Below are 24,860 nucleotides of genomic sequence, written 5' to 3'. Positions count from 1 at the left end.
TTTGCACTTATACCATTCCAGACAGGAAAAAGAAAACAGGCGCATCCGAATACCACAATTCTCTTTCTACTCTCACTTTCCAAACACACCCACCTGACTGGACGTGATTGCATAGTCCTATTGGACTGATTCGAAGCACCAAACTTTCTGTAAAGACAACAAATACGAGTAACTAAAGTAATGCATCGTTTGATAACCAATGAAGCTTTTACTAAAGTGAAGAAAAGTGTACATGTTAATGCAAATGACGTCATGAACAATAGCGCACGTGTGAATGAAAATGACGTCATGAAAAAGAAAAGCAAATGTTGCGTGTGAGGCGGTTTCGTCACGACTTCTAATTGGCCTCTGAGGAGGGAAGTCCCTTCACTTTCCTTTTTGTCGCGCTTTCACTCCTGCTTTGCCGAGTCGGAGAAACACAACATCCTTTTCGTGCCATTATTTTAATGTCGGCGACTAAACATTCAACGTCAACTTGGAATGAGTAGAAGACATTGAAGGTTTGAGGTAATTTTCAATATAAGTGATAAACTAAGTTTCTGGTAAGAAACCGAAACTCTGTCACGTGATCAGAAGGAGACGACTTTAATTGGCTATGCTGTCGTCATCGGCTATTTCATTGGCTCCCACATGACGCCCCGCCTTTTCCCGGAAGCCCGCCAAACGTGTGAATAAACTTGTTCCCGTGTGGATGGAAGACGCTTGAAACTGAATTTCAACCTTTTTCACCTGGCTTTTATCCACTTAGGGCGTTCATGACGACATTTAAGTGGAACTTTTGCCATGGAAGTGGACCTGTTGGACTTTTTGGTTCCTGTGGAGTACAACAAGACTTTGTTTGTGTGGAACATCACGCCGACCCTGACCGAGGCGCACATACACGTCAGCACTACGCGCCTCTTTAGTGCACATTTGTGATTTACGTACATGTGAATTAATGTGAGTGTGTGTTGTAGGAGCTCTTGCACGCGGTCTTCTCGTCCTTTGGTCCTTTGTACCTGGTGAATGTGCGTTCTAACGCCGCGCTGAGCACGCCCGGTTTCAACGCCGTGATCAAGTTCTACTTGGCGGCTCATGCTCGCAAAGCCCAGCAGAACACGGACGGACGCCCGCTCTTCCAAAACACGCCGCTCACGGTACACTTTCTGCACACGCACACTATTTTTCCTATGAAATGCTCAAGGAGTGAAAATGTAAATGTTTGCATGTGCAGAAAGCGCAAAGTAGTTTTTTGATTTAAAATATGCAAGCGCATTATTGTATATGTTTGTGTGTATTTATATCTTTGTATACTGTATATATGTGCATGCGTGATTAGGTGAAGCTGAGCTCCAAACAGATGCCTCACTTCCTGTCCGGCAGCAAACCTCTGAGCCACGCCCGCTGCGTGGAGTTGGCCAATCATTGCCTCGGGTTCAACGGGTGGACGTCTGACATCATCACAGTAATTTCATTGATTGTTTTGCGTTTGAAATGTTTCTTGTGATGAGGGCAAGCGTCACATGACGGGAGTGCTTCCTGATTCGGCCCGCAGCTCAAGGAGCTTCCCACTGAGGAGGAGGAGGAGGAGGAGGAGGTGAAAGACGGAGCGGGCGGGCGGGTCTGTGTGAAGCTGGGCTGCGTGGTCCAGATCTCCTTCCCGCGTCACGGCGTGATCACACGGGGAGCTGCCGTGGTGGAGGATGTCTTGGCGTGTGCAGGTCGGTGATGGCGCCAACACAGACGCTGTGGACTTTTACTTTTAGACGTTTTTTTCCATCAACTCCATGATGTTTTTGAGGGGGCGGGGGGGGGAGTATTTCAAAAGGGGTGGAGCATTTGGAATATGAGTGCTTTGAGTTTCAAGCGTGATCATGGAGGGAATTAAACTCATATTTCAAGGCAGTACTGGGATTTGGTACCCAGACCTGACTCTCAGTCATTGGAAAGGGATTTTGACAAATTGGCCGATTTACTGCTGTGTATGCAAGCGGGACTGTAGAAAACCAAGCGTACCTAATCAAATGGACTGTGTGTGTGTGTGTGTGTGTGTGTGTGCGTGTGTGTGCGTGTGTGCGCGCAGGTCCTGAGATGATGTTGCAAAAGCGCAGAGGTTTGCACAAGCTGGTGCGAGACAAAGCGGCAGTGCAGGCCTTCTCCACGGTGGTGCTGGTTCTGCTAGGTCAGCCGGTAGCGCTCGCGCCAGCCAGTCACCATCGCCCTGGTGGCTGACGCTCACATGTGCGCGTGCGTGTCTGCCAGGTGAGGGCAAGGTCATGGTGGAGCTGCGACGCTCGGCTGAACATCTCTTCTCCGAGGAGCCTCACGGACTCATTCCGGTCCACAGCCGGGACCAGGTAAGCGGTCGCATCTGCGCTTGTCGGATGTTTGCCTGATATCGGGCTATCCCTGGTGATGATGTCATCATGCCAGGTGGAGAACCTTCCTGCCGATGAAGACCTGTGGGAACACGAAGACCTGGAACTGACCGTGTGGTAGATGGGCCGCATACTTTAAGCAACTTGCATAATTCGAGGTTGTCGGTTTTTTTTTTTTGTTTTTTTTTTTCATAATTTTTTCTGAACACTTTTTTTTCATCTGACTAATGATGATACAGTGGTGCCTTAAAGCGGAAGTCAAACAATACATATTTTTTTCAAGAATATGTTCTATGCAAGCCCACTAGTTGAAACAGGGCATTCTGAGAAATATTGCATTTGTGGAATAAGTGTTAATCCACTCATTTTTAGTCATCTCTGGGGGCGGCCATTTTGTCTTCTGTCGACTGAAAATGACATCTCAACTGCTCACAACGACCAATCACGGCTGACCTGTTTTCTGAATCTGAGCCGTGATGGGTCGTTGTGAGCAGTTGTGATGTCATTTTCAGTCGAGAGAGATGGCTAAGAACGAGTGGATTAACACTTATTACACAAATGCAATATTCATCAGAATGCCTTGTTTCAACTAGTAGGCTTACATAGAACATATTCGTGGGAAAAAAAATGTTTGCGTTGAGGTCCCCCTTTAAGATAGTTTAGTTTGGTCCTTGTCCACACTTGTAACTCAAAACACTCCAGTCGTCTTGCCCCATTGAAATGAATGGAAATGGCATTCATCCTAAAATCAACAACAAATGTTGAAAACGACTAATGGAGTGCGTTCGTGCTGTTTTTAGTCAAAAGGTGACATTCTGCTGAAAAGCTTCTTTTAATCATCCACTGACAAGTTTGACATCACAAAGTTTTCAAAAGTTTGACATCACAAAGTTTTCATAACACCCAACAAGGAAAGATGGTCATTCACTTAGCCTAGCGTTAGCGACCAGAGACCGGACAATTACGATTATTACAAAACCAACAATACAAATACTAAACGGCAGACACCTCATTTCTGAGCTGTCCATCAGTGTTATGATTTACAGGCGTCACTCATGATGACATCATCCGAACGCAGACAGCACAGAACTACAGGACACGCACATACTCTAAAGCAGGGGTCACGACCCTTTTGAAAGTGAGAGCTCAACTGCCGTACAGACTTGGGAAAGAACACGTTCGAATGATTTAATTACACATACAAAACGTTGTCATATCCAAAGCAAACATGATTTATAAAGAATAAAAATCAAGCCACAGCTCAGCGGCGAGCCTCCGGGTAACTCATGGTAATGCGGGGGACGACCACCGTGTTGGTGAGCCCGCCCCCCCGAATTGAGAGTTCCGCTTGGCTACGTCTACGAGCCTTTTCCATGGAGCCGGGCGGGCGGGCGGGCGTCGCCTCAGTCCACGGCGGTCCAGGTGCGCCAGCGTTTGGGTTTGGTTCTGGCCAACCCGTCGTCCTGCTGCGCGTGCCGCTCCTCTGCCGTCAGGATCTGACCGCTGTGCTGCGCCGCCGCTCGCCACGAGCGACTGCGCACAAAGAAGCCGCACTGGGGACGGGAAGGAAGCAACCGGGAAATGAGCAGAAAGTCGGAGAGGGAAGCGGCAAGCAAGTGAAGGAAAAGTGAGGTTGCCTTCCACAGCAGCATGCAGATGAGCGCCTGCAGGCCCAGTCCAGCCAGGATGGATGCCACAATCATCCACAGGGGGGCGCTGCTGCCTGATCGCCTCTCCAGATCAGGGTAAGCGTAGACCTCCATCTGCAAACAACGACTGTGTTGCATCAATGTTGTTGGCTGCAATTTGTGTGTGTGTGTGTGTGTGTGTGGGGGGGGGGGTGTTAGTGGCACCTGTGCACTGGGTGGCTCCGTGATGACGGCGCCTAGCCTGAGGGTGGCCTTTCCCCGGAGCAGCACAGCACCGGCGTCCATGTAGTGCTAACACACACATACATGGAAGAATTGCTTCAATGCTCCACCGTGGGGCGCTATCGGAAGCCATTTGAGGCGGGGGAAGAGAAGAACCTCCAACATGGTGGCCTTCCACAGGCGCGCTCGTAGCGTCACGCTTGCGCTCTTCTTCACGTGCGACAGTTGACACACAAAGTGCACACACTTGGCACCGCCGTTCGCGCAGTCCTGCACGCACACACATGCAGTTAGTAAGTACAGTAGGTGTGCTTTGTTGTAATTGACTTATGAGCTTGCAAGCTCAAGAGTCACTTAGTTTTCTACAAAGTATTTCCAATGGGTTTGGCTTTGCCCAAAACATTCCAGTTTTCATTTGGGAAAACAGCACTTCGCTCAAGTAAACTTGACATGCTGTATTTGTGTGTCGAATGTGTGCTTTCAGGGGCGTGGCCTAGCGAGACCGGAGTCTGGAGCCCGGAACGGCTCCTTGTGAGGGTTGTCATTTTTTGCATTTGCGGGTTTGTTCAACTGTCCCGTTTCAAAATGGCTTCAGTGGATCGGAGTGTGGCTCGCATCGCCCACATGCCAGGGCATCACAATGCCGTCATTGTTCCATTTGTCTTTTTTTTTTTTTCCTTCACTTGAGAAGCGGCGTATCTGCCGCTTGCTCGTAAAACCAATTGTGGCATGCAACACAAATCCCAAATGGGCCAAACGACAGCCCGTAACTCGTACAAGTGTCAAGTCAAGGGAGCACTGGTGTATTTTGTTGTGGGGCGGGGCTGGGGGCGGGGGATGCCCCTGCTGGTCCTACCAGGAAGTAAGACTTGTTACTGCGAGGTGGCGCACGTCCCGCCCCCTCGTCCTTCCGCATTTCCTCTTCCTGTGGTGGACTCCGCCTCTCCCTCCCGCTCTCCTCTCTGGACAGCTGCGACACAACACAAGTGTGTTTGTGTTACACAAGATATATGCGTTTATTGTCTTGCATAGGTCACATGTTGCACGGCAAGCTTGAGTTTGGTGTGTAGTGGTCTGCAAAGTAATTTTGTGGATAAGCAGTTCAGAAAATGGCTGGCTGCACGTACCCCTTTGAAGGACAAATTTGTACAGGTATTTTTGGGCTCATCTAGGAAAGTGCTGGCCCGTGTCCCTTCAAGTTTCAAATGTTCTTGACAATAGTATGTTCTATGCAGCCCCACTAATCTCAGCACGTCCTTGAATGATTATTTTATTTATGGAATTTGAATGAAGCGGCAAAATCCACCAATTTTTTTTATCCATTTCGGGGGCGGCCTATTTTGCATGGTACTGCCACTTGCTGTAGGCGGAAAATGACGTACCAACCTTGAGGCGAAGCGGGTTGAGCACATCGCCGGGCGGAAGGCATCGCGACTCGGCGCTTCCGTTCAGCGAGATCTCTGTCAGGTAGAGCAGCCGCTTCCCATTGTACAGCTCGCTCGGCCATTCAAACGCCAACTCAAGGTTGCCCCGGCGGTTCGGCGGCCTCCCGCCCACGTGCACCTGCCGGATGGGGGCACCACTCACACCGCGGAACCTCCATCACAAGTCAACGTGGACTTTTTTTTTTTTTTTTTACATGCCATTGGCGATTAACTCCATCAACTTTATGTTTTCTCACCATTTGTGACTCGTACTCTGTTGGAGTATTTGGTGCTTAAACTTCCAACGTGTTGCCATTTCTGTCCCTCATAATAGGGACTATCTAGGTCCACTATATCCAAATCTCCATTTAGTGGATTCAGGAGTAGGGAATGAGTGAAGGATTGGGAACAGAGTCTTGGACTGACCTGGAAAGTGAAGAGAAGCAGTGGGCCCACATCCTGCGTGGTCCTCATGGCGGATTCTCCCAGCACGTGACCGCTGAAGGGGGCGGGGTCTGGCTGACGGGTCCTGTCACAAGCAGGAAGAGGGTGAGGCTGAGATGGGGTCCCCAAGTTGACCCTGAAGTGATGTACTCACAATGTGAGGGACATGTCCACCGAGTAGTTGACCGTCAAGGAGACCCAGACTGGAGACAAGTCCGTCTGCTCGCTGAGTCTGAACACAAAAGTTAGTCGGTCTCTTGAAACTTTTAGGGACCAAGGAAACATTTTTTCAAGGACCACCTTATAATCCTAACCACAATTAAAACAATGTACACCCCTAAATGCCCCAAATTAGTGATTACATTTCAACCTCTTGCCCTATTCTAACAAGGGAACTCCATCTGTCCATTTTCTATAGCGCTTATCCTCATAAGGTGAGCTGGAGCTGACCCCAACGGACTTTAGGCGAGATGCGGGCCGCACCCTGGACTGGCAATTGTACTCCCAGTGTGAAGTGGTCGTTTATGTTTTAGTGCAACATGTGAGAAAGCATCTGTCGTACGTGGACATCTGCAGCAGCAGCTCCACCTCCGGAGTGTCCCAGCTGGTCTCTGAAGGCTCCAAAATGATCCACACTTCAATCTGGAAGACAGCCAGTTTTAGCTCCACCGTGGCAGGGACAAGAAACAAGAACAAGAAATGCACAAGGAAAACAGAACAAGGAACCAAGGCACAAATATAAGGGAACAAGGAGCAGAAAACAAAGCACGGGAATGAACACAAGGAACAAGGAGCAAGAATCAAGGAACAAATGACAAACAACTGAACATAGAACAAGGAACAAAAAAACCAACAAGGAACAAAGAAATAACAAGTGTCCAAAAGGTTCCGTACCGTTCGGTTGCTTTTGAACGGGTTCCCCAGCTCACACAGAACCACGGAATCTTCCGCAGAACATTGGACTTCCTGGAAACCACCCTGTAAGGAGCACAGACACCGTAAGTTCTGAGCAGGCCAAGTCCAAGTCTCATTACAGCCAAGTCCAGGTCACATTCAAGTCAAGTCTTTGTCAGTGCCAGCTCAGGTCCATTTCAAGTCCAAGTGTCATTCCAGACAGGTCCATATCAGGTCCAGGTCTGCTTAATGTCAGATCCTTCAGTGAAAGCTGAGTCGTCTTGAAGACATGTCGAGTCTCCCAAGACTGTTTGGATCCATGTCAAGTGTGGTCAAAGTCTTGGTTGACTGGGAACTCCTTCAAGGCACCTTTGTCCGGACTCCGGAGTAGACCAGCGCAGGCGGGACGCTGACGTTGAGAATGGCCAAGTGAGCGTCCTCCGCCGTGTTGCTGATGTTGACCCGCAGCAGAAGACGGTCTGCACCGCCCTCGTAGAACCACACCTGACGGCCAGAGCACCTGAAAGAACCCGGCTCGTCAGCGGAAGTCTACTCGGAACCGGCCAATCTTTGAACTGGGAATTGCGCTCTCCAGGCTTACATGCTCAGTGGCTGCTGCTTGGAGTCAGTGAAGTGGGCCGCCATCTGCAGGTTGCTGTGGCAACGGTTATCGGACCCGCACGCCTTCTGGATGTGAATCTGCGGAACGGTTGCAACACTCCTTCACTTGTTTCCAGACAATGTCGGGAAGTAACCAAGTACAATACTTTGTTTCTCTTAGTAGCATGACTCCTGGACCCTTATAAGTGCTAGAGTGCTGATTTACAACTCAACTCATGACACAAATACGATTTGTTACTGACCCATAAAAGGCTCTGACCTGGGTCTGGACGGGTCGAGGTCTGTGGCTGAGCACGGGGAAGGATGCCAGGTCCTGGAGGGGGTCTTTGTTCTTGGACATCTTCTGGTGTAGAGATACGTTGAGCGAGAACACCAACGCTTCCACTTGATCTCGGACCGGAGTCTGACGTAAATTCACAAACGAACGGGTCAACGCGTTCTGGAGGGCCCGTCCACTTCCTGTCGGGGTTCCCGAAAGTCTCACCAGCAGTCCGACGCTCAGAGTTTTGCAGCGATGCCGAGGAACCAGCACGAAGCCCGAGTACACGCTCCGACCATTGCCGCGAAAACGCAGGCGCGGCTTCACGCTGCTGACGTCAGCGGCCACGGCGAAACGGACGGCTGGCGGACGCGGACATGGCCACTGGAATTTATCATTGACACACTCGCGACATTTTTTGTCTGTGTGTTGTTTGTGTGAGAGCAATAATGCGACCTTGAGTCTGACTGGTCCAATTAGCAAAACAAGGTCACAGAGGCTCTTTGTGTGCACGTGTGTCTGAGATTTATTACACACGCCAGACACAAGAAGGAGAAGAGGACACTCAAGGACAGTTTGTTGTCATCAATGTGTTGGTGTGTCCTAGTTGATTACTAGTGGACTTCAATTGGCGGCGGCATGCTGTCATTCGATCAGCTGAGCCACTTGGCTTCAAAGTAAAAAAAAACAAGCTCGTTGACGCGAATGGTGACTCCATCCAGGCCAAGACGGATGTGCGTGTCGAAGGTCTACTCACTGATGTTGTCTCGCTGGTGCGTCTCACCGGTGCGCCGCGTATACGAGAAACACACCTCCACCTCAATACTGACACACATGCATGCATGGTTAGCATGTTGTGAGTGTGTTTAGCGGGCGTCGCGGTTAACAGCGCTCACCAAAAGTTGCAAGTACTGGGGTCCACTATATTTGGAGACACTCTTATGGTTTTGTTGAGGTGGATCACCGGACGAGTTCTGCAAGTCATCAACACATTTCAATCAACTGTGGATTCATTCCGTAGCACGGATGTTGGGCAAACTGTCCGGTTTTGATTGTTTTGAAACCGGCTAATGTCGGCCGATTTTATTGCTGACAAATTGGTTGGGCCCTAGCTGAAAGCGTGCGAAACGGCAACTATGAGCGTTTTGCCTGAGCAGGACGGCGGTGTCGTCCAGAGAGCCAACCAGGAGGTCTGGATGTCTGTTGCCGTCCACGTCCAGTCCGGCGGACAACGAGAACCCGAAAGTGGAGAAGCGAGGAGACAAACTGCTGCCGCTGATAACCTGCGGAGGGCGCCCAAACGCAGTCAGCGAGTGCATGTCTTTAGTGCGCATGTGAACGTGCGAGGCACCTGGCTGGGTTGACTGGAGATGCCAGTGCTGCTCCCGCGCCAGATCATAACACTTCCTGTCCCCCGGAATGGAGCGCCCACCGCAAAGTCTGCAACGCGGCGTCACATGATCGGACGACGTCACTCGGTCGCATGACACGACAAGACTAACGTTCCTCACCCTGGAAGCCGTCTTGGTCGAGATCTCCGGCATGGGCGACGGCCATCCCGAAAGCCGAAGCAGGCGGCCCCTTCAGCACCAAAGTGGGCATTGAGCGGAAGTGTCCCCCCGCGTTCATGTACACGTAAACCGCCCCGCCCTCTTCCTGCTGCCGCCGAAAGTAGAAAGGCGCGCCCACCAGCAGGTCGCGCCATCTAAGGGTGACAGTTGGTAAGACATCGCAACTTGTGAGGGCGCAGCCTCGCTTACCCGTCATTGTTCAGGTCTACGGGGGCCACGGCGTTTCCGAAGTATGAGCCCGTCTGCTCTCCTCGCAGCGTCTGCCGGATGTTCAGCTCACCTCCGCCGCTATCTTTGACCGCCAGCAGCACTGAACCGCGAGCGTCCTCTTTGGTGTCTTTTGGAGCGCCTGATTAAGGGAACACCTTTCAACTTTTATGAAATGTCCAGCTTTAGGTTTATGTACTAGTATACGCTTTGCCCTCTCTAGTTAAAGATAATTCCCCGCACTAGTAGACCAATTGTAGCGGTTGTAGCTAGTAGCATTTTTTTCCACTATAATGGCCAAGTTGTTCCACTCGTGCGTGGAGTTGTCCTACTACGACTACACCTGGGAAAACCCGGCGATGCTGCACCATTTGTCTCGATGTGGGGTGCCTCAAGGGTCAATCTTTGGAACCCTGTTGTTCATTCTGTAAATGTTACCCTCGGGTCAAAATTAACAATTGGATGAACCAAACCTAAACAAAACTGAGTTTTGAGAAAGGGCTGCTGTTAGTAAACACTCTGAGTCACTGTTTTAAAAAAACAAAGACAAAGTCCGGAATCTTGGGGTGCTGATAGACTCGGACCTGACTATCATATCAAATCAACCACTGAAAAAGCCTTTTACCATCTGAAAAAACATCCAGACTGAAGGATTGGATGCTCCAAGCAGATCAGGAGAAGCTTATCCATGCTTTTATCTCCAGATTCGATTATTGGAACGGTCTTCTAAGAGGACTCCCTCAAAAGAACATCAAGCCGCCGCAGCTCATTCAAGCAGCTCGTGTTCTGACCAGTACGAAGACGTCAAAGCATATTAGGCTACTCCCAAAAGACTTTACACTGGCTCCCAGTCAGCTTTGGAATAGATTTAAAAAATCTGCTGCTGGTCTACAAATCACTGAATGGTTTGGGCCATTAAAGAAATGCTGATTGACTCTAAAGCCACTGGGACTCTGAGATCCGCACAATCGGGTCGATTAGTGGAGGAAATGGAAGAGCTTCCACCTCACCTGTTACTATGGTGACGTCATACTGTGAGAGAAGTCCCGCTGCTTGAGTGACCGAATAGCCTACAGACACACACACACACATTACATAATGTAGTCCGGCTGTTAGCGTGTAGCCGTACTCTTAGCTCGTAAGCCTGCGTTACCTTGCTGGTCGCAAAGCCTAGCTATTAGCGCACAAGCTTGCCGTTAGCATGTAGCCTAGAAGTTGAAATTGAGCCATTTTGTAGCATCATTGTTTGTGCGTACCCTAAGCTATTAGGACATTTTGCATGTAGCCTTACTGTTAGTACTTTGCCTTGCTGGTAGCAAAACATCTTTCTTTTAGCTCAGAGCCTTTCTCCTCTTTGATTGTAGCTCTGCTGCTCGTCACTTTTTACTCTTCACCCTTGCCGGTAGCACAAAGAAGTCAGCATGCATCTTTCCCCTTAGTATGTAGTCTCGCTATTAGCATGTACCCGAGCTGTTAGCATGCCTCTTTGCTGTTATCATTTAGCATCATTGTTAGCACGTAGCTTAGCACATGTGAAGAGGTGTTGTGAGGGCAGCTGACCTAAGTAAATGTTCCTGCGCTGCAGGTTTGGGAAGGAGCTCCTCCTGGTGTCAAAGACGTGGTCGGGATTGTTCCAGCTCACATGGACGTTTCCTTGACGGCGGAAAAGGAGGAGGAGGACAAGTCAGAGAAAACCAAAAATCAGGGGATGGAGAAGACGAACAAGGAGTCGTCGGACCTTGCCAATGGTAACTTCCCGGCGATCCGATGATGACGTCATGGCGAAAGATGGCGGCAGACATTCCTGAGTTACACATGACCTCTCCGCTTACGTCGCCCAGGTGACTGTGGACACACGCACGCACACACGCCACGGTGAGTGGGCGGGGCCTGCTGACACTACGCCCCCCCCGCGACCCGCCCACTCGCCACCTCAAACCCCCCCCCCCCCCCCCCCCCGCCGTACCTGCACACCTGCTCGGGCGTCCGCCATTGGTCGTCAGCGTCAGCGTCGGCATGGAGAAGGTCGTTGCCGCGGAGATAACAGCGTCCGATCATGTGTCGAAGTTTGGATGCGCCGTAAATCTTCACAAAGCGATGCCCGCACGCCTGCGGGCGCCACCATTAGCATGTTAGCACCACAACTTCATGCATAGGTAGCTTAGCATGACGTTTGTTAACAACGTTTAACGGCGCGACAATTAATTGACAACTAATTGACGATCAGAGTAATCGACCACTGTTTTGATAATAATAGATGAATCGTTTGGAGACTGATGATGAATGATCTTTGCGGTTTTCAAAATTTGACATTTGCGAACATCTGCTTTTACTTTGTCAAACAATCAGCGACATTTTTGCCCATTTGCGGAAGAATGTTTGGACCAAGCCTTTACCGGAATCGTCGTCAATTGTTTGTTTCTTTACCGTCAACATAAAATGATGTCCTGTCTTCCAATAAATTGACGAAAATGAAGAAACGTTTTCCTTTTCGATTGATTGTAAAAATAACCTACAGATGAGCTGACTCTTAAAATCAACGTTAGTTGCAGCCCTGCAATTTTTCTGGGTTGCTTGCTTGCTTGTTTTCCGCACTGTGGACTCGGTTTCTTTAAAACGGGCCCATTTCACCCTCGCGAGAAATATGTCATGTAAAAAAAAAAGGCACAATGTGTGGCCTTGAAGGTGATTAGTCGGTGAGTTGTATTGGACCCACCAGGACCCGCCCCCCAGGTGGCCCCTGACTGGCCAGCGACACCCCCAGCCACATGTCTTCCACCAGGTCCTCGGACGGCTCCAAGTCTGAAATGCAGCAAAGAGAGGACCACTGGTGGGCGTGGCTTCTGCTTCCCCCCCAAACAGGAAGTAGTATCAAGAGAAACAAGGCCAGCCTTACCTGGCTTGATGAGCGACAGCCTCCTGCAATCCGATCGGTCACCAGTGATCGGGCAGATGTACACGCCCCCTGTTCGGTTGGCCGGCACGTCGGGCTCCGCCCTTTCTCTGGGAGCACCGACCAATAGACTTTGACCACACGCGAGATGATGGAAGACACAAAACAAAAGTCAGTGATTTTCTTGTGTTTCTGTCTATGAGTGCGTGTGCGTGTGTGTGTACAGCTGTAGAAAGCGAAGGTCAGAGGTTTCTCACAGGTGCGTGCGTGACTTGAGGTCGTGATGCAGAGCGACGGAAAGTCCAAACAAAGTTCCGTCCGCTCCCGTCTTGAGCAGCGGGAAACGCGTGTCTACGTTGTACGCCGCACATGCTAACACGCACACACTCACCAACACGCACATGCAAGTCGCCATGGAGACACTCGCTTGCGCACGCCCTGAAAGACCACACACACACACACACACACATGCGTTACAACATCAATAAAACAACAAATGCAACGTTAACATGATAAAAGGTAAGGCCAAAATAATAAAGCGGAAAGTAAAACGCAACTTATGCGAACATGACCAAACGAAATGAACGTGATAAAATATCACGTAAGCATAAGAATTCAAATGTAACGTGGACATGAGAAAGACATCACGCGAAGTGTAACGTCACTTGAATCGGATTAAACGTAACGTGAACCTGATATAACGTAAAGTTATAACGCATGTGAGCGTGCAAAGACAAAACGTGTACGAGCCAAAGTATGGAAAGCGAACGTGAAAAAAATATCATGTGAAAGTGATCAAATGTCTCGTAAACGTGACATGAGTAAAATGTGACAAAACAACATGCAATATTAGCGTGATAAAATGTCACGTCAACTTGCATTAAAACATATAACGTGGACGTGATGAAAATATCACGTTAACGTGATGGAACGTCATCTAAACAGAATAAAACCTGCAATTTGAGTGTGATAACACGCAACAATTAAACGTGATGTTGAAAGCACGAAAGCAATGCAAATGCGAAACAATATACCACAAATACGATTAAACGTCACATTAACATGGGTGTGCTAAAATGTGTCAAAATGTCGCATTTAAAATACATTGACGTCATGATACATGTTGCCATGTAATGTGAACGTGATTCAAGTGTCATTTAAATGCACCCAAACGTGAAGGCGCTAAAAATGTAATGTAATGTGTAATTACTAAAAAAAATAACTTGTATCTTGCAATTAGCACAAGAAAAGTTGATCCTTAAGCGCCAACGTAGCAAAATTGCACCAAGCAACAATTACAGCTTGATCTCGAACCAGATTCAAGTTACAACAATCTGAAATATAGTGAGATCAAAACGGAATATTTCATTGAGAAAACTGGCGCCGAAAGGGTTAACATGAACGCGATAAAACCTTGAACGCGTATTAATGTAAAATATGCAAATGTCGACATGTAACATCGACCAAATGACACCGAACGCAATTAAGAAATCAAACCCGTCACATGAAATTGGAGTATGGGAGGGAATGTCAAAGTTGTAAAACGCCAATTTGAGTCAACTCAACTTGAGCGACGAAGAAACCAAATTAGAACGTGAACGTTTCACTACTGAAAGGCTTCCAAAAAAGAAACGAAAGCAACAACCTGTTGAGATGAAGACGCGACACAATCACCGTCGTCCGCTGACTGGCTGTCCTCGTCTTCTCGCCCTGCTCCTCCTGCTCCTCCTCCTCCTCCTCCTCGTCCCAGTCGTCCTCCTCATTCTCATTCTCCTTCTCCAGCCGAGGCGCTCGCAAATGAAATCACGTCTGCACGCCCGCCCACACGCGGCGCGCATGCAGGCACACAATCGCAAATGGATTCGTGCGAGGGCACCTTCAATTGTTGTGTTTTATGAGGCGCGCGCGCGTGCGCGTGTGCATGCGAGCTCGCGCGCACACGCCGAGGCTGTTCTTGGCTTCCTGTCTTTGTGATTGGGGCTTCCTTTTCACTCATTTTCTCATCGTCGTCATCATCATCCGGATCAAATCGTGACTCCGCAACACAAACGACGCCTTGGCGGTCACCCGCGAGCCCGCACGCGCGCACGCGCATTTTATTTCGCGCGCCACAAAAGACGAGCTCAGGACAACGTAAAAATGTAAAAACAAATGTAAAAAGGAAAAAACTGTCGAAGTAGGAGTTAACGTTTTCGCATTTGTTTTCATTCGATGACTTTTACACTTACTGCAATTCAATTTGTCAAATAGCGTTTCACCTGGAAACTTCTCGACTTCCGGCGCCGCGCGAGTGGCAGCCCGCTACAGTAGCTCCGGCTCATCGGTGAGCCTTTTCGTGTGTTTTTGTTCTTTAATATTACTCTACCTCATATCTTTTTCGTATAATTGATAGTCGTAACTTGCGTAGCAATGGACACCCAAACTGCGGTATTCTTGCTGCTGCTGATTGCTATTTTTTGCGCGATCGTGTCCGGCGACTTGGCTCGGAGCCGAGCCCCCATTGTTTACAGCCGGAATCAGCTGTTAGCACTCCGTGCTAACCATGCGCCGGCTCCCGGGGCGAGACCCGATATCCCCCGTGAGCTGAGGAGGAAGAGACGGGGATCTCGTGCGGGGGTTAAACGCCGGGAAAGGAGGAGACGATACCATCCCGTCCTCCCGTCTGTTATCATGGGGAATGTTAGATCGCTCCCCAACAAGATGGACGAGCTAGCGGCGCTTACCCGGCACGAGAGGGACTTCCGGGAGGCTAGCCTGATGCTATTCACGGAGTCGTGGCTAACAACGCTAACGCCGAACGCGGTCGTAGAATTGGACGGCTTCCAAATCATACGCGCGGACAGGACGCTGGAGAGTGGAAAGAGGAAAGGAGGAGGGCTGGCTGTGTTTGTGAACGATAGATGGTGTAATCCTGGGCACATCACGATTAAGGAGCAGCTTTGCAGCAGGGATATTGAGCTGCTAGCTGTTGGCATGAGGCCATTCTACATCCCGCGAGAGTTTAGTCACGTGATCGCGGTGACCGTCTACGTCCCACCAGCTGCCAGCTGCGACACAGCCTGTGATGTCTTGACTGCAGCAGTGAGCAGGCTACAAACACAGCACCCAAATGCCCTGGTACTCATCTCTGGTGACTTCAATCATGCCTCCCCTTCCTCCTCTCTGCCTTCATTCACACAGTATGTCACCTGCCACACCAGAGACAATAAAACACTGGACCTTTTCTATGCCAACACCAAGGAGGCATACACATCACTGCCCCTCCCCCCGCTGGGCAAAGCTGATCACAACCTGGTGGCTCTCCAGTCTGTGTACAAACCTCTGGTCCGCAGGCAGCCAGCTGTGACCCGCACGGTTCAGAGATGGTCTGGAGAGGCCGAGGAGGCCTTAAAGGACTGCTTCAGCACAACTGTGTGGGAAGTATTCAGCGATGCTCATGGGGAAGACATTAGTAGTCTAACGGACACTGTTACAGACTATATAAATTTCTGCATGGAGAACACCATACCCACCAGGACAGTAAGGTGTTTCTCCAACAACAAACCCTGGATCACACCAGACATAAAAGCTCTCCTGAAGGAGAAGAGGAGGGCTTTTGCGTCAGGCAACATAGAGGAGCGGAGGACTGTGCAGCGCCAGCTGAGGAGGAGGATCAGAGAGGGGAAAAGGTCCTACAGGAAGAGGATGGAGGAGCAGCTGCTGCAGAATAACGCCAGGGGAGTCTGGAGGGGCCTGAAGACCATCTCAGGCCACGGACAACCCAAGACCCGGACTGAGGGGGACCTGCAGTGGGCAAATGAGCTGAATCTCTTTTTCAATAGGTTCGATCAGATGCCTGCCTCCACTCAGTCTCTCCTGCTGCAGTCTCCACCTACTCCTCCTGCTGGGCGTGTCACCCCCTCCCCTCTTTTCTCCACAGACTCCAGCTCCCAGCTACACCAGATAGCCACCACTCCTTCCTGCCCAGCCTTGGCCTTCACAACATCTCAGGTGAGGAACCAGCTGAAGAAGATGAAGGCGAGGAAGGCAGCGGGTCCAGATGGCATCAGCCCCCAGCTCCTCAAATCCTGCGCAGACCAGCTGTGTGGAATTGTCCAGCACATGTTCAACCTGAGCCTGAAGCTGGGCAGGGTCCCCCAGCTATGGAAAACATCCTGCCTGGTCCCGGTGCCAAAGACCCCCCACCCGAAGGAGCTCAACAGCTTCAGACCGGTGGCGCTGACGTCTCACCTGATGAAGACCCTGGAGAGACTGGTCCTTGTCCACCTGCGCCCCCTGGTGAGCTCCTCAATGGACCCACTCCAGTTCGCATACCAGCCTGGCATCAGTGTGGATGATGCCATCATCTACCTCCTCCACACTTCACTCTCCCACCTGGAGAAGGCGGGGAGCACTGTGAGGATCATGTTCTTTGATTTCTCCAGTGCTTTCAACACCATCCAGCCCACCCTACTGGGAGACAAGCTGGAGCGGGCGGGGGTGGCGCACCACCTCACCACATGGATCCAGGACTACCTCACAAACCGGCCACAGTATGTGAGAACACAGGACTGTGTGTCTGACGTGCTCCTCTGCAGCACGGGGGCCCCACAGGGAACTGTCTTGGCTCCCTTCCTGTTCACCCTCTACACCTCGGACTTCAACTACAACACCCCTACCTGTCACCTGCAGAAGTTCTCTGACGACTCTGCGATTGTCGGCCTCATCACAGGCGGAGATGATCGGGAGTACAGAGAACTTACTCAGGGTTTTGTGGATTGGTGCCAGCAGAACCGCCTCCTGATCAATGCGGGGAAATCCAAAGAAATGGTGGTGGATTTCGGTAGGCGCCAGCACTCTTCACCTGCACCAGTGAATATCCGGGGAACAGATGTTGAGAGAGTCTCAACTTACAAGTACCTGGGTGTTCATCTGAACAATAAACTGGACTGGTGCGACAACACAGACGCCCTCTATAGGAAGAGTCAGAGCAGACTCTTCCTACTCAGGAGACTGAGGTCTTTTGGGGTTCAGGGGACACTCCTCAGGAACTTTTATGACTCGGTGGTTGCATCGGTCATCTTCCAGGGAGTGGTCACCTGGGCAGGCGGCGTCTCGGCCCGGGACAAGAAGCGGCTGGACAAACTGGTCAAGAGGGCCGGCTCTGTCCTGGGCTGCTCCCTGGACTCTGTGGACTCGGTGGGGGACAGGAGGATGTTGGCCAAGCTGTCATCAATGCTGGGCAACCCGGACCACCCCCTCCAGGGCACCCTAACAGCACTCCACAGCACCTTCAGTGACAGACTGTTACACCCTCGCTGTGCAAAGGAGAGATTCCGCCGTTCCTTCTTGCCTGCTGCTGTCAGACTCTTTAACAAGAACATTGTGTAGTCTCTACAAACTGGCGGTCATTAGTGCAATTGTGCAGTCCTGCACCTGAGCTCGTATCGTGCAATACCCAATATTCCCCACTACTGTAATACCGTGCAATACTCAACATTCCCCACTACTGTTAGTCTAGTTTTATTTTTATCCAATGCTGTTCCTTACATTTCACTACAGCACTGCAGCACTGTCACTTAGAGTATTTTTTCCTCTGTACTATGTACAGGCCGAAATGAGTGTTCCTCATATTTTTTATGTAGATGTAGGTTGGTGTGTATACACATGTGTATATACACATGTTACTGCGTATATCTACATAGGTTTGATTCTAAATGTTTGCCGTCAATGTTATACATTAATGGCCACATTATGCCGCCGCCCCTGTGTGACCTATATCCTTGCTACTGTAACAACGAAAATTTCCCCACTGTGGGATCAATAAAGGCATTCTTATTCTTATTCTTATTCTTATTCTCCAAATGGCTTCCTTCCCCACTGCAATAAATTCTACTTTCCTTGCTTCCTTCCTTCCTTCCATCAATCTTTTGTTGCATCATCCATTCTGCCTTCTTTCTTCCCTCCATCCTCCCTCCTTATCTTCCATCCGATCTTATTTGATACCTACCATAGGAGGGGGTTAGGCGGAAAATGGACAAAGGAATGAGCTATTCAAGGGCACCCAATGCCTATGTAATAATCAAGTTTGAATAGTCATCCTGCTCCCCATAAGAAGAGAGACATAAAAAAAAAATCAAATCTTGTTCCCAATCAACTGAATTGTCGGAGAAGTCTTTTCATCATCAACTCAGCCTGGCCTTGCGTCTGCTCGGGACAAACGCATCGACTGACCGTGCTCAACGAAAGAAAATACACTACGGTTCCTTCCGCCTCCTTTCCTCAAATAATTTTAAATGAGTGCGCCCGCTTTCGGCCCACGCGTATTGTACCGCACTTTTAATCCTAATGTGTGGCACACGTATGAAACATGTCAAGCAGGTACGTCAAGAGTGTGTAAACGTGATGAGCTGTAGTAAAAGGGGGCGGGGTCCTTGGGTGGGTCAAACGGAGGTCATCGTAACCCTAAAAGCTAACAGTCCCTGAAGGCATCGATCGGGGCAGCTGTGGCATCGTGAGCATTGATTGCGTGCTAAACCACGCACACACGCTGGATATTAACTTAGGTAGGGCGTCATTTGTCGATGGCGGTTTGTCATCAGACAGGAAGTGGCTGAGATGCGCAGATGGGCCGGACAGGAAGCGGAGTGATTGCGGTTGGTTTCGATGGCGTGAAGGAACTAATTAGCACAAATTGCTAACCGCTATTTCCGAACCACTACAAATTGTGCATCCATGCCCAGTTTCATATAAGAAACACAATGAGGTTTGGAAATGTAAGAAAAGGAAAAACCACAGAGGTTGTGGGTATGATTCCCGGCCGTTGTGACTATGTGGAAGTATCCTTGATGCTCCTTATTCTGCGTCATCAGTAGCTAAATGAGGTACATTGCGTGAAGCGTTTTGATTTAAAAAAAAACCAAAAAAACATGTGGCCGTCACGTGCTGAAAAGTTCTCGTCGACAGGAAATAGACCTGCCGTTCGCGGGGGGAAATTCACATATTTTCCCGAAATTCCCGATGGCCACCACGCACGCCCCTGACCCGAAGTCGTCAGACCGCCACGGCAGCCATCGGCACCTGACCGGGTAGACACGCCCACGACGCCCCGGCTTAGGCCCGCCCGGCTCAGCCCTGCAGCCTGCTGGACTGCAAGACTCCTAGTCAGCGCGTGGACGCTCACCATACTGACCAAACATTCGGCGCACTATACTAACAGACAGTCGACTCAGCGCTCTGCCTCTTTTTTTGCGTGTGCGTGTCTATGTTGTGTTTCTTTTCCGTCTAAAGGCCGACTTCCTTTTGAGGTCTTCGCAGTAAACGTGTCAAAAGTGAAAAGCGCCGCGTGCGTGCGTGCGCGCCCGCTGACATCAGGCGTCCGCTGGAAAGCACGCGAAGGGCTTTCTTCAAGTTCCTCGCTGCTTTCTCGCCTAGTCCAACTCGGCGAGCCAGCGTCACATTTCGTCTGAAACGGGTTTTGCTTCCAGCGCCTTCTTTGTGTCCACTCGTGAAATTGCACCACAAACCTTGTCGCTGCTTTCATGAGCGCCTTTTCTCCTTTTCGATGAGGGTGGTGGTGATGATGATAATGATGATGATGATGATGATGTTGGTTTGGGTTTGACAGGCTTCAGAGTGTTGGTGGTTCCCCAAGAAGATGGAATCCAAAAGTGCGAATGAAAGGGAAGGTGGAAATTTCCCACTTTCAAAGAATTGTGCTCAAAAGCGGAGGCCCGGCAACCTGGCCCACATCAGCGTCGTCGCCGTCCCCTATAAAAGACGTATGCGCACACATGCCCCTGACACAGCCGATAACGCCGATACCTCCGACGATTCTGAGACCTCCGACAACTGCGGCACCTGCAAGACCTGCTGTAAGTCATTTGTCATGGAGTGATTGTGAAATGAAAACAATGACTGACTTGTACTCTTAACAATCATCAAGTTGAGCTTTTGAGCAAGGCAGCTTGATTGAGGGCTTTTTACCCCCCAAAGCAAATTCGATATGCGTTACTCGATTCAAAGTTCAGCATTTCAAAACCGAGTTCGGGGAGGAACGACGACAGACGAAAAGGAGATAGAGTGCGAGTAAAAGATTTTAAAAATGAGTCTTCGGCCGCTCTTCAAATGATGCCTCCCAATGCTCGGAGAGCTGCAGTTGAGACTTCACTTTGGCATTGAGAGTAAAGATTTCTTTCGATATTTACAGTTGGCGAGTTTGATGAAAGAAAATGGCAACATTGCTCTCTCCGGACCTCCCCTTTGTTTTGAAAGAATGAGCGGCAACCCTTTGAAAAATGTTAATGCTTCCTTTTTCGGATTATTCCAGAGATCAGGTGAGGGCCCGCATTCACGATTCACCGTAGACGATTTCCTATCAGAATCGGAGTGAGGGAGGGTTTTTTTTTTGTTTTTTTTTTATTTGTGCCGTAATACACACGCCTTAAACGAATGCAATACAAATGGAGAGTGAGAATTTATGACAGCAGTGGAACTCAACATATGCAATAAGGAGAGTTGTAATTTGGGGTCAGAGGGATCATGGTAAGGGTTTCTTTAAAAAATATATATATATATCTTTGAAATCCTTTATAGTTGGTATTATTTTCAGGAGAACCCTCAAGTATTACAGTAGGAGGGAGCAAGCACTTTTCAATGACAGTAAAGAAAATTGTTGAATTAGTCTGAAAGTCGAGTCACCGACCAATGCCAAACGCAATTGAAGAAAACGATTTGAAAGCATAAGGGAAAAAAAAGTTGAATTTTAAAGCGGGACTTCCAAATATTGCCTCCTGGGTCTGACTTGACGTCTGTCGGCAGCTCCTTCTCCATTTCCATATTTTCGTACCTTCTTCATATGTGAAAATCACTTTTGTTATTGTCGTCTGTCGTTGAAAATGATCATATCGTTTCAAAGTGAGAAGAAATGACATTATGTTAACTTAAAAAGGATTGTCGCTGGATTACAGCGGGACTTTAAACAACACAAATAGTGAATATATAATAATGCATAGGAAACAAATCAAAATGAAGTGTCTTAGAGATCATAAATGAAAAAATAAAATACATTTGTTTTACTTTTAAATTCATCATATTGTTTTTTGTCATCTTTTTCACTGACTACGGAAATAATAATAATATCAACAATATTAGTACAACTAATAATAATTCACATCACAAGTAGTCTGATTCAACGTGTGTGTTATTCAAATATAATTTGTTGAATCGAATCCACATTTCATTATGAGTGTGCGTGTTTTCATAGTGAGTGTCGTTGCATTAATTGTGAAACTTATGCCGAAGATGAAGATGGCGAGCGGCCGTGCGGGGAGAGCAGCATTTTTTTTTTTTTCCGTTAAAAAAACCCACAATTGTCAAAAAGCTGAATCGGTCGCGATTTTCCCTCCCGAAACGCAGCGTCGGATCGTCAGCGGAAGCGGGTGACGTCGAAGCGGAAAATAGTGAGCGGAGGCTGCCGCGGAAGGAGAATGTCGGGGTTCCTCAGGGTTCACTGCCAGGTCCTCCCACATTGGTGGGTCTTGCGGGCAAAGCTGCGTGCGTCATGCCTTGAGCGGGCTAAATAGCACCTTCGTGACGCAGACAAATGCAACTCGACTTTTCGTGTTGGTGTATGTGTGTCGTTCTGGCCCAGCGAGAAAATGTACTCGCGCTTTGATTGGCTGCGTTGAGTTGAGTTGAATGAGTTCAATTCGAGAAAATCGAAGGTCATTTCATGGCATGATGTAAAACACTTGTCGTCTCCCTGCTAGTCTCCTTTGCTCCTCCTTCCAGCGTGTTTGCACATTTTCAAACTCATTTCCGCCATTTTCAAGTCCCGCCTTTCAAGCGATTTTGCGGCGTCAATCTTATTTTTGGCATGCCCTTCTCAAATAAAAATCTGTTGACGCCGGGTGTGCTGTGTGGCGTTGGCGGTCTTGTAAATTGCCTTTGCACTTTGTTGACATTTTGGCACTTTCAGTAGCACTTGATGACAAATTTCCACTTGAAAAGTTCATTGTTTTGTTTGCCATTATTAGGGCGGAATTGCACCTTGAAACAATAAGTTCAAACTTAATGGGGAGTCCGGGAGTGGGTCGATTATATTCCGTAACGGAGTACATGGACGTTACTGCCGGGTTCTTTGGGGTTCAATCAAATAATCCCGGTGGGGCTGTGTTTCCCCGGTAAGAATGCCAGAGAAGTCGGCAAAGGTGAGGTGCGCGAGGAGAATTTTTTGGCAATTGTCCAGTTTGGTGGAGTTGAGATGGCTCCACCTCCAAAAAATGGCAAACACTGCAGTGACTCACCTGCCGGCGCAGACGAATCCAGGTCCTGGTCCTGGTCCAGACCGTCTTGAGGTTTGGATGGGGACCAGGACCAGCTGGCGCGGTTGCTGAGTCACACAGGTACGAGCTCGCTCCTGACATCCAGACAGTCTGCCCATTTCCACAGCCTACCTCCACCTGCCGGGACCTTCTGAACCCTCATGTCTGGAGCCGTCTGGACCGTCAGGACCATGTGGACCGCGAGTGTTGCCGCGCTGGTGGCGCTGGCCCTGGCGCCGGCGCTGCGCGGCGTCCACGTGACGGCGGCGACCGTGCCGCCCTGCGGCCTCCCGGGAAACGTCCTTCTGGAAGCCCAGAACCTCCTCCGAGACCTGGTAGGCAGCCACCTTAGAACCTCGCGCTTGTACTTTTGTGCCATCCGGACCAGCATGCTGTGCCCGTGTCCTGTAGGGGTCGCTGTTTCCCGTCCGCTGCCTGCCGTACAACTCCAACACCACCTTCCCTCGCGCCGCCTTCGCCAACATCACTCGGGTGAGCTCGTCTCGGCCAAAGGCGGCCGTGAAATCATCGGGCGTTCTTTGAAACCGGGGCCCGCACGAGTCCTTCTGAAGGCGTGCGACTCCAAATAAATCGCGGATACTTTAAAAAGTCATCAAAGCACTAGCTTGAAAATCAGCAAGTTGCAGGGGAAGCCATATGTGTCGTACTTTTCGAGACGTAGAAGATCACGGCTGAAAAAAAGGCCTGCTGTGCGATTGTGGGTGTGCAGTGTCGGCGGGCGTTGCGGACGCTTCGCGAGTCGCTGCAGGGGGCGGAGCAACTTTTTGAGGACTCCTACGTGTCTCTCGGAGAAAGTGGCCTGGCGTGGGACCACCGCAAGCTGGACGACTACCAGAACCTTCAGAACCGCCTGCTGCGGGAGGGCAGCTGTGTGAGTAGCTCCGCCCCGCCGCCGCCGCCGCCTCACGGCATCCGATTGGGCGGACTTGATCGACAGGCTTCCTCTCGTTGATTGCAGCTGCCCGGCGTCGCCGCCCACCCTGATCCCGGCTTGTCGGCCTACTTTGGCAACGTGAGCGCTCTTCTTCGGCGGCAGGTAACTTTCGGAAAGGTTCAACCGTAAAGCGCAAACGATGAATAGAGGTGACTTCACGTACGAGATGAATTTATTCCCGTGACCGCGCTCGTCATTGAAAACACTCGTGCAGAGACTTTGTCGTTGCAAAAGAACGTTTTTTGGGTGGGGGCGAGTCAAGATCCAAATGGAAAAGGATCACGATGCCTGATGGTTTCAAATGTCTCAGCCAATCACAGCCGAGGGGGCGTGTCTCACCAGCTCTCTCTGCCCCACCAGGATAGCGCCGCCTGTGGTTGGTCGGTGCTGCGGCGGGATGTGCTTTGGGTCCTAAAGACTACCCTTCATCGGCACCGCAACTGCTTCAGCTGGTGAAAGCAGCATCCCAACATTTAGGATTTCACCTCACCTATTTATGTATTTATATTTTTCATCCTGCACATTTGCATTAAAGTCCTCTCTTGCTGGAATTTCTCTTTTGATTGGATTCAAAATGGTGTCTTCTCTACACATGCACGCAGCGAGCCAGCTGCCGGTTGGACTTTCCCAACGTGAGTCATTTGTGGTCATCCATCATAATAGAAGAAAGATGATGAGTCATCAATACTTGCTGCGTTTCAACATTTCGCATCATCATCATCATCATTAATCCCTACGATAAAAAGGGAACAGAAAGTGTGGCTGGGCAGTGACAGGAGATGGCGCTATTTTGCTGAGTCATCTTGACTCGACGTCACTATCGCATCGCAAGAATCTGATATCATGGCCACTTGAACTAGAAAAGAAAAAAGATCCCATTATGAAGATTATTTAAGATTGTTATTTATTTTTACCAAGGCTGTCACAAAGTTAATATTGTGTTATAACTTTGCAATTGACTTTAAAGCGTAGGTGCGATCCCTTTTTATTTGGATCTTGACGGCAAATAATGTTGACGGCACTACTCGTTAGGATTCCTGTTGACAGCATTTCATGTCAA

The 24,860-nt window shown here is 49.5% G+C and overlaps 3 protein-coding genes across 11 annotated transcripts; 2 read left to right on the top strand and 1 right to left on the bottom strand.

The window, feature by feature from the left end:
- Positions 1-636: 636 nt before the first annotated feature.
- Positions 637-11,365, top strand: rdm1 (RAD52 motif containing 1). Of its 2 annotated transcripts, XM_086056886.1 has the most exons (8): positions 637-882; positions 957-1,136; positions 1,319-1,444; positions 1,535-1,700; positions 2,063-2,161; positions 2,242-2,336; positions 2,413-2,515; positions 11,234-11,365. In XM_086056886.1, the coding sequence occupies exons 1-7, from the start codon at positions 784-786 to the stop codon at positions 2,476-2,478; spliced, it is 831 nt and encodes a 276-aa protein (XP_085913012.1). In that variant the 5' UTR covers positions 637-783; the 3' UTR covers positions 2,479-2,515; positions 11,234-11,365. The 2 variants fall into 2 exon arrangements, with proteins under 2 accessions (XP_085913012.1, XP_085913011.1); XM_086056885.1 differs by lacking the exon at positions 11,234-11,365 and having other exon boundaries at positions 2,413-2,684.
- Positions 3,171-15,235, bottom strand: LOC147134179 (integrin alpha-3-like). Of its 8 annotated transcripts, XM_086056816.1 has the most exons (28): positions 14,187-15,233; positions 12,799-12,979; positions 12,545-12,672; positions 12,365-12,450; positions 11,615-11,757; positions 11,387-11,493; positions 11,209-11,301; positions 10,659-10,718; positions 9,631-9,790; positions 9,382-9,575; positions 9,222-9,310; positions 9,020-9,153; positions 8,767-8,844; positions 8,628-8,695; positions 8,096-8,232; positions 7,871-8,014; positions 7,592-7,689; positions 7,360-7,510; positions 6,991-7,074; positions 6,659-6,738; positions 6,251-6,328; positions 6,079-6,181; positions 5,615-5,791; positions 5,085-5,198; positions 4,385-4,498; positions 4,211-4,297; positions 3,995-4,120; positions 3,171-3,910 (listed from the first exon to the last, which is right to left on the bottom strand). In XM_086056816.1, exons 2-28 carry the CDS (start codon positions 12,954-12,956, stop codon positions 3,761-3,763), a joined length of 3,141 nt encoding a protein of 1,046 aa, XP_085912942.1. In that variant the 5' UTR covers positions 12,957-12,979; positions 14,187-15,233; the 3' UTR covers positions 3,171-3,760. The 8 variants fall into 8 exon arrangements, 7 of the variants coding, with proteins under 7 accessions (XP_085912942.1, XP_085912941.1, XP_085912943.1 ...); XM_086056815.1 differs by having other exon boundaries at positions 3,171-4,120; positions 14,187-15,235; XM_086056817.1 differs by lacking the exon at positions 12,799-12,979 and having other exon boundaries at positions 3,171-4,120; positions 14,187-15,235.
- On the top strand, positions 12,289-24,276 carry LOC147134178 (uncharacterized). Its single transcript, XM_086056907.1, has 7 exons — positions 12,289-12,712; positions 20,148-20,394; positions 22,956-23,180; positions 23,257-23,337; positions 23,576-23,737; positions 23,825-23,902; positions 24,161-24,276. Exons 3-7 carry the CDS (start codon positions 23,007-23,009, stop codon positions 24,254-24,256), a joined length of 591 nt encoding a protein of 196 aa, XP_085913033.1. The 5' UTR covers positions 12,289-12,712; positions 20,148-20,394; positions 22,956-23,006; the 3' UTR covers positions 24,257-24,276.
- The last annotated feature ends 584 nt before the right edge of the window (positions 24,277-24,860 follow it).

The sequence above is a fragment of the Filicampus tigris genome, chromosome 16 (genome assembly GCF_054856515.1).
Source record: "Filicampus tigris isolate MCC_2025a chromosome 16, RoL_Ftig_1.0, whole genome shotgun sequence".
Classification (NCBI taxonomy): Eukaryota; Metazoa; Chordata; class Actinopteri; order Syngnathiformes; family Syngnathidae; genus Filicampus; species Filicampus tigris.
The sequence above is the reverse complement of the archived record's forward strand: the minus strand, read 5'-3'. Positions and strand labels throughout refer to the sequence as shown.